We start from the raw sequence: 11,580 nt of genomic DNA, 5'->3' as shown, positions 1-11,580 counted from the left end.
AGGACACTAAAGGCGAGAGGGATGGACATCAGGGAGTAGATATGTGCATGAATGAGCAGAGGAGCACCACTTGGCAAGTGATTTTGAGGAAAAGATGTTTGATGTTTGAGTTAATACTCTTGGTCTGAGTAGTTACTGTTGACCTTGAAATGGAGAGGTACTGATACTGTAGCAATGAGTAGATACTGTTGATCATTCTGTGAGTAGATACTCTGCTTTCAGAAATTCATAAAACAGAGTTTTCAGTGAAATGAGCTGTAGATTTACGAAATTCCCCACTATTGTATCATCGAATGAGCAGCTTTCTTCACATCTCAAAGCTCCAGATGTCTGGGTTAAGTGAACAGGGTACAGTATAGGTATAGTTTCTGAAAACTATCAGTAATAATAAAATATAAATAAATTTTTTAATATATTTATTCTACACCCAGTAACAAGCAAAAACAATTGTTCCCAATTGTGCAGAGTAAACATCTTGAAAGTTTGTACATAAATACCACAAATAATGCATGCCATCGTAAAATGGTGCCAGAAAAGAAATTTCCGGTATCCACTCTGCTCGTTGTTTCCATCAGAATGAAAAGCTCGTCAATTCCAAAAAGTTACCCCTCACAGTTTTCTGAGCTGTGACCCCCTGAGGGGCGTGTAGTGGATTCCTCCCCTGCAAACGCCGTGTGTCACTGAGCCGACCCTCTTCGTACGCCTCGTGGTCAAGGTTGGCAACCAGCGCTGCCTAACATAGCGGAGGTCAACTATCAAGCCACGCCTATCCACCCGCTATATAAGACCACGTGGCCGTGACCTACCTCTTTCTACCTACAGCCAACAGCAAGCAACACCTCCTCCTCCGCTCCTGCCGTCGACCATGGCTGTCCTCCTCTGAGCACCCTCACCAACCAGCTCTCTCCTACACCACGCTTGTTTTTTGGACTCACGCTGCCACCCCCCAGCACCAAGCTGTATTGTACATCCAATACAATATGTATACAGAGAGCACATTGTGAGTTTCCTTTCTCCAACCCATCCTGAGTGTGAACCAATATCTCATAACCCCACAGGCGAGTGTCCACCAGCTCCAGGTAAGAGCTGAGTAGTGCCCTTTGAGATGCTTATACACCTCAATTAGGTCCTCCTTGCCCGTTTGTAGTATAAGTTAGGCAATTTCAGGTGCTCTAATCTCTCAGGGTAGCTGAAGTGCCAGAGAGTATTGTGACGTCACCGAGTGCGAGCCGATTCAGGACCAGACCAGACCAGACCAGCACTGGAGACTGGAGCAGGTTCAGAACTTCAGATACATCCAGGAGCCAGTGTGTGCCCAGGACTTGCCAACAGTGCGTAAAGCTTTGTAACATTTTTCAAATAATTCCAGGGACTGCATCCTACACCCCTGTTCAGATACAACTAAAACAATTCAGACCACGAAGGATATTGTTATACAAATTGTAACTGACATCAAAGAACATACTGTGGCAATGGTATAATGGTGCTTCCGTAATGTGAGGACGACATGGACGTGTTAAAAAAACACAAGATCAACTTGAGAAAGAAGTTCCGTATGTACTTTAAGCCAGTATGACAATTTTAATGAATAAATATTATTACTATTACGGTATAATATTATATATAAAAAAATGTACACTTTATATACATACAACATATACACGTTCACAGTTAATTTTTTTTTTTTTAGATTTCATGTATGTTAGTCATTGATCAATACATTATATAATTAGAAGTCCATGTACTCATCTAAATTTTCTGCGTGAAATATTTAACCTATTTTACTCTATGATATACCAAAGGTTTTTATTTTTTTTACCCTGGTGATCTAACTCGAATGACCACCAACAACACAGGGCAGCAGGTGGAGTCACTTAGAGAACCTGGAGGCGGTGGAGACTTAACTGTTAAATTGACAAGAGTGGTGGATCTGAGCCTCGTGACCATGGCAGGGATGACATTAAATGATTACCTGCAAAGGGTAATGTTATATTTCATTGTAGTTTAAACAGTCTCAGCCATACATAGGCGGTGAAGAGACTTTTCATTTTCATTTGTTAGTAAAACGTCGCGTACATTTTAAATATGCAGTATATTTAGGCAATAAAATCGTCATATAATATTACATTAATTCAGCATGCATATAGACACTACAGGTAATACAAATTAAGTACATAGGCTGTGTATATACTGTATAAAAATAAGGTGCCTAGATAGTGTGCCTGAAATTACTGTATTGAGAACATTTTCTGGTAAATTTTTCTTGTAGCTCCGTTCACTTGTAGCAAGTTAAAATTATATTTTTATAGTGTATTTGTGTGTGCTGAGACCGAATATGACCTTTCTTTTTGGTGGAAATTAGCCGGTTTTTTAGCGACTTTTTTTTCGTTTGACGTTTTCCGAGAAGAAAAAGTGCCTAAGCGACTAAGAAATACACAATAAAACACTAGAAAAACAATAACCAAACCTAACCTAACCTAACCAAGCCTAACCTAACCAAGCCTAACCTAACCTAACCTAACCTAACTTAACTGACTCACCATATGATGGAATCACCTATTTCTTACCTTATTGGCCTGGTTCTTGTTCGTCGTTGGATTCTTACCCAACGTCACATATGTTGGTCTTTGCGATATTTACATTCAGTTTTGCTCTTAGTACACTTTACTAAGGTTGGAAGAACACCATGCGATCGAAAAAATGAAAGTTTCTTCGTATTTTCCCAAAAACTCGCACTCAGCTCCATATACTTTAAGTGACATCCATCGCAGACTTCCATGGTCGGAACTGAACTTGAATTTCAAAATCTGAGAGACCAAAAAGAATACTCGAATTTGATTGGGCCAAAAATACTGCAAATTAAACCCAAAAACATTTTAATTGGTTTCAAAATAAAAAAGGCTTTTGATCGGCCGCATGACTTGTACAGAAGCGCATGCGCAGGATGATTTATGAAGGGGACGCAGGAGACACGCAGTGTTGGAGGAGAGGCAGACGATAATGGCGCGATTTAATGGAAGAAAATAGAAAAAAATTTGGAAGAGCTATCTCCGTTATTATGCATTTCCGCCGGTAATGTAATAGATGAAAATTATCTTATAATTAGACGTCTTATTCGAATATGATAATAGATTAGTGGTAGGAATGAACGGAGCTACAAGAAAATAATACCCATTTCCCTGTTAATATTGACGACTGCCCCGGGACAAGTTATTTGTTTTACTGTTTACTTTCTGACTTCATTTTCATCAGTGAGTTGTGATATGATATAATTTCTTGTGCAAATGCTTCGTTTGGTAGATAATTAGGCTCCGAGGCGCACACTACTTTGTCTTCTCGGTGATAATGCGGCAGTGACTTCTCATCCCTTTTGGTGTTAGCCATCTGCTTCAGTATTACCACATAACCTAATCTACCTAACTTAAAATACTAGTTATCTTCTATAATCATACACTGTATATATATATTTCTATGAAAGAAACCAAGTAAGTCATCCCAGAAACATTCTGTGGATCAAACAAACATAGTGGACGGAGCCTGTATGTTGCGGCTATACAGTAGTTTATTCATTGTAAAATCTTAAAAACTATACTATGCAAAATATATTCCTTGTTCACTTTACCGGGTATGTCTTTCTCATGTGGCAAGGAAGCATTTATCTTGATGAATGTCCTCAAATTGGTGGTTCAGATGCACAACTGTCGTCAAGTGTTATCATTTATTCGACCTCTGGAATAAGAGGGGGATTAGCTAGTAGCTTCAGGAAATTTTTGTATAAAAAATAACTTTCTTACCTCAAGAATAGCCTATAAAGTGATGAGGTTTTGTAAATTTTTCCATTTTGAAGATTAATCTATAATTCATAGCTTGAAGTTGTCATGGAAGCTGCATGTGATAATACAGAAAATTTTTCTTCCAAATAGGTCCAAGGATGTTTTTATCACCAAAATGGAGATGGCCTTGCGGTATGTACTGTATTGCTTGAATTACTTAGTACGGTACAGTACATAAGACTTGATCTTGTTTGTGTATGCTGTATGTTACATTCTTAGATAACAATATGGAAAACAAATAAAATAATGTAGTGAACAGTATTTCACTAGACTGTTGTACTTACAATAAAAACTTGTTCCATAATTCTCTTCATCTTCACCAGGATCTCATTTCCTTTCGGGACCCACATGTTATGAGCTCACGGTTGATGCTGGAGAAGCCAGAGCGAGATGTGGAGCGGTGTGTAGACCCATCATTGGCTGAATTTATTGCTGGACACCTTAGGTCTGTACTACAAAACTTTTAAGTAAACGTAACAAACCAATAGATAGTTTCAGCAATATCAGCATAATTTTTTTATTTTATTTTATATATTATAATTTTAAGCTTAATACATTGATATTTTTTGGTTGGCAGGGCAGTGTGGGCTGCTGGGTCTGGGGACTGTGTTGAAGCCTGGAAAACTCAGATGGTGATAGTACAAGCAGTTGCCCGTTTCATGCAGGAGCTAAAGGAAGAGAGGTGGATGCTGCCAATCATGTATACTGCTTGTCTTGATTTAAGGTACCGGGTATGCTCTTGTTGAATGTAACTTGTTTGTTCTAATTTAAACAATTATCATTGGAAGTACTGTAATAGAGATTTAGTGGACCAAATATTTAGCAGATTGTTTAAACCTTTACATTTTATTACCTTATACCCCATGTACTGTACAGTACCTTTGATAGAGTAGCTCTTGTACACCTTTTGGCAGATTCTTATTGTTAAGAGTAAATGGAAGTTCCCCAGGCTTCAGTCAAGGAAAGATTTTTTACCAGTTTACCTTTCAGTCTAAAATTAGCTTCAAGAATTTAGTGGCCATCTTGGATATCCTCCTGAAGAGTGTTCTTTTTATCATCTACCTGGACTGTACTTAGATGATTTATTGAATCTGAATCACTTTCAGGTGGTTGTGAACCAATATTCTCAGAGGGTGGCTCACATTCTCTCTACAACTGTTCCTGGTTAACCAGAAGTCTTACAGTATGTTATCTCCTTACTAGAAATTTCATTAGTTTGGGCCCAACTTATATGTCTTTTTAACCCTTAATGTGTCTCCACCGTTTTAAAACAACAGGAGTGTGCTCACTATTTTAAAATGTCAATGTATTTACAAATCTCCCACGCTCGCTAGTGACAGCTTACTGCCTCAATAAGTAAAAATGGAACTAATGGCAACTTTTTCAGGTGCCTGGGTGAGTGGAGGGGGGGAAGGGGGGGTAGATGTTGGGATTTAAGGGACAGAACTGAGTGTAGCCCTGACACACCACAGCCTGGTCATTAAACTTTCATCCAGCCTCTGAGTAAATTGTGCAACATGTCTCGGCATGGGTCCATCCCCCAGGTACAGATTGATTCCTTCCTCTTCCTTGATCATGAGGAAATAATGTCTTTGCCTTGCATCATGTTTCTTTTGGGTCTAACTTACAAAGAACAGTGTATTGCTTTGGTGGTGTGAGGTAGTGTGGTGATACATGCAAGACTAGAGGTGTTGTCATTATCAAGTTACTTATAATTAGCTTGTGCTATATTTTCTTGAGAAATTATATAAATAGATAGAAATAAATAAACTTTATGTAAGTAGGTAGAAAACAACAACAAAATCCAATTTATTGGAAGAAAACTAAAATATATACTGTATCTCATTTTATGTTTGGTCAAGCAGGCCAGACAGTTGAGGCACGTTGTTGCTGTTGTGTGGTCGTTTTTATTTGATATTAAAAAATTCACCGTCGTAAAATAAATTCGTAGAACCTTTTAATTTTTTATTTATTACATATTTTTCCTAGAGTATGTGAGTAATGGGGCAAAGGAAATAATTTATTATTATTATTATTATTATTATTATTATTATTATTATTTTACTGTAAATGCAAAGTAGAGGAAAATCATTTTACTTTCTCATTTGGTTCTCTTGTATGAAAGGCCTGGGGGAAATGCTGGGGACACAAACACACATATTGATGCATAGCGGGAAGTTTAAAGCCCACAGCACAAAATTATGCAAGTTTTCAATCTATTGACAACAAAATGCACCATTTAAACCCCATAATATTTCTTGACCTGTGAGAACAACTTTTTCTAGAACTGGTAAGCACAGTGCAGGTTAATTGATAAAGATTAGTTGTTTCACAAAGGGGGGTACAGTATTTCACAGAAAATGTGAAAGGACTATTGGAAAGTTAGTATTTGCAGCTGCATGGATGGGAGTTATGTAGACTTCATCTGAAATTAGTGCAGTAATGTATTTTTTGTTGCTGTGAGGAATTATGACTGTTTTTTTATAGAAATACTGGAATAGATGGTACTGTGCTCTCAAATAGTATATATAATACATAACCAAAATCATTTTGATTCTTGTGAGGAAGAATCTCAAACATTATACTGTACAGTAGAATGATCTCTGTATTGTGGTCAAGTGGGGGTCCAGATTTTCATTTTAGTTAAATCCAATTGGTGGAAATTTGTTATACACTCACTAAAACATTATTCTACACTTTTACAGGGTTATACAATATGATACACTGGATCAAGAAATCTGATAACACTCATGACAGCTTCTATCAGTGATCGTTGGGGATGGTTTCAGAGCCAAGGGTGCAGAATATTTTTTAGTGAGTTTATATAATGAAAAGATGAAATAACTTTTAACACTCACTGATTCTTTGCTAATTACTGCAACTCAATCACAGGTTATTTGCATTGGCAGCAGATTATGAGCTAACACGTTCAGGAACAAGCAAGGCTGGGGAAACCTTGGAAAAGTCAGCTGAAGCCCTCATGTCTTGCTTTCGTGTGTGTGCTGCAGATACGTAAGTTCTCTTGAGTTGTGTCCTATGTAAAAAAAAAATCTTGATAGATACCTAAAAAAAAAATTATTTTGATGATACCTGTACAATACTGTATTAAATGAAAGAAAAGTCCAGGTGGTAGAAGTGCCCCAGAAAGATCTATTTTCTCTTAAACTAATCAAAGCCATTTATTTAGTACTGACATAGTATTTGTAGTTCATTGATCAGAGATAACTGTTATGATATATTTCCAGGCCAAGAATTTGTGCTGTCATTGAGTAAAATTACACAAATACAATAGACTAATTTAAGAAATAATCAACTTTGTATGGAGCTCAGAGTTCTGTATCACTTGTTACATTCTTACAAATCTGAGCCCCTTCCCAAGTTAGTACTATACATTACTACCTACCAGAGGGCAAGAGATCTATCTATTCTCTATGTCAAATGATCCATCTTCTTAATTTACAAGTTAATGCTAGGCTTTAAACCCGGTGTTCCCAGAATCCCTGACTAGAACTTATTAGATTAGTTAACCTTCTTGTTGCAACACTTTCCCTGTACAACCCCATCTTTGTCTCCTTTTGTATGGTTCTCTCATTCCATACATCTCACAGTGTGCCTCTTACCTTCCTTCTCTCTGCTACTCTGTGATCTACTTCATCAATCATCCTTTCAATTTACTGACACATTCACTCCCAAATATCTGAAACACTTTTCCATTTTATCTTCATTAAAACTAACAATCCAGTTCTCCTTGTCTCTCTACTTATTTTCACAACTTTAATTTTGTTTGCATTCACTTCATCCATGTAACATTTGTAATTTTCTTCCTAAGTCACCTTCTTGCAGTGGTAGGTCCAATCTTTCCCTTTGACCCATAGTTTTACATAGAACATAAAATAAAAGACTCATATATTGACTATCATAACTTTTTAACAGTTACTACACACAGCAACTTAAACACTGGCATTATGGTTTGTGTGCTTAGGTATTAAATTTTATATTGGCTTCAAAATTGCTTCCACCCCGCTAGCCCCATACAGAAGTCATATATCTCCCACTAACCACTTGAGTAAAGTTATCTGTAATTTTACCAATATGTACCCAAATCCATTACTCCTGTTTTCATCTCTTATTAACTACTTCATCCATGAAAATATTGAATAGTGCCTGTAATAGTATCAAGTCTAATTGGAGGTGCTAACTCTTATTATGGAATGTTTAGCCATTTCCTTAAATATTTACTTACAGACGTACTGGTGAAGACTGCACTAAGCGATGGGGTCTTCTGTACCTGGTTAATCAGTTTTTCAAGATATACTTCAAAATCAACAAACTCAACTTGTGTAAACCAATGATACGAGCTATTGAGGCTCTTTCTTTTAAAGATCGGTTTTCTCTGTCTCAGCTAATCACATATAAATACTACACAGGCAGAAAAGACATGTTTGATTCAGATTTCAAGTCAGGTAATTTACTATATTGTATATCTATTATTTTTCCTATTTTTTTCTTTGCATGACTGATGGCCTTGACTGACTTTTGGCAATGTTTTTAATTCAAGATTTTGTAAATGTGTTTTACTAAAAAAAATGGGCAATAATTTTAGTTATACAGTATTATAATGATGGGTCAAAGAATTCCACTCTAATGTTAGCTGCTCAGACTAAACTCATTATCCTGTCTTATCTCCCATTTCCTCTAGTTGCGTTCTGTGAATGCTGCCTCATAATTATGACATAAGATAATCCATTTGCTTTATTTTCAGCTGATTCAACATTGTCATTCGCTTTCCAAAGGTGCCACATTGGCAGTCGGAAAAACAAAAGGCGCATTCTTATCTACTTGATTCCTGTAAAAATGCTACGGGTAGGTCTTGAGATCTTGTTAAGAGGTGTTCAGTTGATATCCTATTAAAACAAGTTTGCTGAATTTACTGGGTTTGGTGACATATATTGAGCATTTCTTCTGGCAAACTTTGTTTTTTTCTAACTAAAGCTGCTAGTCCACTCACCTTATTATTAATTAGTATTATCAATCAATCAAAGTACCATCCTCATAGCTGAGGGTTGGTAACCACAGTCCTCCACTCTAAATGGTCTCGTCTGTATTTACCAATCCAAATGGTATTATACATATGGATTAAAACAAACTGGAACATGGTAGGCAGCGGGAGTAAATTTTGGAGTGGTAGATTGGTTAAGGAGAGGTTCACTGAGATGGTATGAACACATAAGAAGCACACAGGCAGAGAGCGTGTACCAGTTAAGGGGCACTTTAACAGGGTGTTGAACTTGATAGAGACTTGTACAGTATATCATGGGAGGAAAAGGTGGAAAAATAAGTTAAGGTAAGAACAGGGGAGAAGTTGAATAGTAATGGTAACAGCAAATATTTATTATGGTAGGGCATCCTGAATTTACTAATGTCACTGTCACTGGGGAGCTCCCAGGAGCAGTAAGGTGTCATTAACAAAAAGGATGATAACATAAGGATGCATTGTGTGAGAATATCATAACCATAGAATTCATTATTCTTTTCTTAATCTCACAGAATGTATAATACGGTACAGTACATGTAAAGTTATATTCTATAGAGGATATGATATTCCTGTTTATACTGTATATATATATATATATATATATCTTTTTTTTTTTATTCTTTTTCAGGGATATTTACCGAAACAATCAGTGCTGGAAAGATACAACCTGTCAGAATTCCATGATGTAGTTGCATCTGTTCGCCAGGGAAATGTCAGGCTTCTTTCAGAGACACTAGCAAAACATGAAAGCTTCTTCATAGGAGCAGGAATCTACTTGATTCTTGAGAAATTAAAGATTTTGGCATTCAGAAACCTCTTCAAGAAAGTGTAAGTAGTTGTTGGTTGCTATGTTCCAGCACACAATACATAAGCCAAATGGCAGTATGTAATCAGGTTATACATATACATTTGAGACTAATGGAGCTTGGGAGGCAAGTTTGGATTTCCAAGTAGGCATCAGAGCATACATCAAAAGTGAACTACCAAGATTAATAATAAGATTAGGGAAGTGTCCTGTAGAGAGATGGTAACCTAAAGGATACAGATTTAGATGGCAGATTAATATTATCCCATGACCTTAAAATAATTTTAAAAGTACTGTATACTGTAATTAGAGTGTTACAAAAGTACCTTCCCTATCCCTGTGCACTTATAAAATAGTTGTGTGCATTTTTTGTGTAAAATTTTATATTAAGCAGGGTTTTTTTTTTTTAATTTCTAAATGTAAATTGCTTTACCAACAGTTATCACATCAGTGGCACACACCAGATTGAGGTTGCCATGTTCTTGCAATCTCTCAAGTGGATGTGTGTAGAGGACGTCGACCTAGATGAAACAGAATGCATCTTGGCCAACATGATCAACGACGGTCGCATGAAGGGTTACATCTCCCATGCTCACCGTAAAGTGGTCGTCAGCAAAAAAGATGCCTTCCCTCCTCTCACAGCTTGCTGATCATATTGCTGGTATATTCAACAGTAAACCTGACAACAAAGGAATTGGTTAAGAGTGTTTTTGTCAAGAGATTTTTTGTAGATTATTTTTGTATTCATCAGAATTTCTTGGTATGTTTTTTTATTATCATGTGGACATCATACACATTTGAAATGTACTGTACAAATAATTGTGTATAATGTAAATGGTGAAATTTGCATTGACCAGTTTGCCTGAAATGTAAATTATTTTTCTTGTAATTTAATTTGGGTCTGAGCAGAAATCTTTTTATGTAAGAATCAGCACCAGATGTGCTTTTATAATTTTAATTCCTACTCAACTATGTGTTATGTTTGTATGCTTTACAGAATATTGCTGTTTTATCATGTTTATTATAATTACATATAAGCCATCATCCAGTGTTTTCAACTTTCTCCATCTCCGTCTTCATAGAAAGAGTAACGGCAAGACACTGTAAAAGTTACATATCAGACGAGGCATTATGTGTTCAATATTCTACATTTTTTAGGTAATATTTGTTAAAGGGATAGTAGATTCTATGTTTCATCCACTGATAGGATGTGAAAATAGGGGGTTAGTCAAGGGTCTGTCCTGAGCATCCTTTTGTTAACCATGGTGCAAGTGACACTATCACTTGACATTAGAACTGAACTGCCCTGGGAGTTGTAAGGTGGTGACTTTGTGCTGGGAGCATGTAGTATTGAAGAGACAGTGGACAAATTTAAGAAATAGGAGAATATGGTAGAGTTAAAGGGCTTGAAAGTGAATTTAGTTACAACAAAAGCAATCATGTGGCCTTAGAAAGGCTTGAGACACTCGACATTAAAAATATAACCCTGAACTATGTCGATGAGTGATATGATATGTACTGGAGGTGGTGCTGAAGCTGGGCTCAATTGCAAGAGTCATAAGTGGCTGGTGGAAGTTTAGGGAGATATTACCTTTATTGACAGCAAGAGGATCTTCCCTTCAGGTGAAAGGAAAGATGCATATAACCGGCATGAAAAGTGGAATGTTGTGTGCCAATAAAACATGGACAGTTAAAGAGGATAACTTATGCAGGCTTCAGCAAGCTGAAATGAAAATGGTGAGGTGGCTGCACAATGTGAAACTGAAAGACAGGAAACCCTGTTCAGAGTTAGGAGGACAGCTGGGTATAGAAAGTACTGTATTGGTAGAGGTAGGCTGAGATGGTTTGGGCAAGTGGAAAGAATGGAGACCAATTGAGTCAAGCAAGAGCTAGAGAGGTCTATACAG

General features: G+C 36.8%; 1 protein-coding gene across 2 annotated transcripts; it reads left to right on the top strand.

Annotated features, from left to right (window-relative positions):
- Positions 1-1,219: 1,219 nt before the first annotated feature.
- LOC121854701 (PCI domain-containing protein 2-like) lies at positions 1,220-10,717 on the top strand. Of its 2 annotated transcripts, XM_042349417.1 has the most exons (10): positions 1,220-1,331; positions 1,857-1,981; positions 3,924-3,965; positions 4,157-4,278; positions 4,411-4,557; positions 6,726-6,845; positions 8,079-8,296; positions 8,596-8,696; positions 9,497-9,696; positions 10,113-10,717. In XM_042349417.1, the coding sequence occupies exons 2-10, from the start codon at positions 1,946-1,948 to the stop codon at positions 10,321-10,323; spliced, it is 1,197 nt and encodes a 398-aa protein (XP_042205351.1). In that variant the 5' UTR covers positions 1,220-1,331; positions 1,857-1,945; the 3' UTR covers positions 10,324-10,717. The 2 variants fall into 2 exon arrangements, with proteins under 2 accessions (XP_042205351.1, XP_042205350.1); XM_042349416.1 differs by lacking the exon at positions 1,220-1,331 and having other exon boundaries at positions 1,823-1,981.
- The last annotated feature ends 863 nt before the right edge of the window (positions 10,718-11,580 follow it).

Source organism: Homarus americanus, unplaced genomic scaffold (genome assembly GCF_018991925.1).
Source record: "Homarus americanus isolate GMGI-L3 unplaced genomic scaffold, GMGI_Hamer_2.0 scaffold53233, whole genome shotgun sequence".
NCBI classification, from domain to species: Eukaryota; Metazoa; Arthropoda; class Malacostraca; order Decapoda; family Nephropidae; genus Homarus; species Homarus americanus.
Note: the sequence above shows the minus strand (reverse complement) of the source record. Positions and strands in the feature narration are given on the sequence as shown.

Excerpts from the sequence above, each read along its gene's own strand:
- LOC121854701 (XM_042349416.1), top strand. The coding sequence starts at position 1,838 with ATGACCACCAACAACACAGGGCAGCAGGTGGAGTCACTTAGAGAACCT. Across the intron at positions 3,966-4,156 it reads AAAATGGAGATGGCCTTGCG|GATCTCATTTCCTTTCGGGA; the intron begins GTATGTACTGTA and ends CATCTTCACCAG. Across the intron at positions 6,846-8,078 it reads CGTGTGTGTGCTGCAGATAC|ACGTACTGGTGAAGACTGCA; the intron begins GTAAGTTCTCTT and ends ATTTACTTACAG.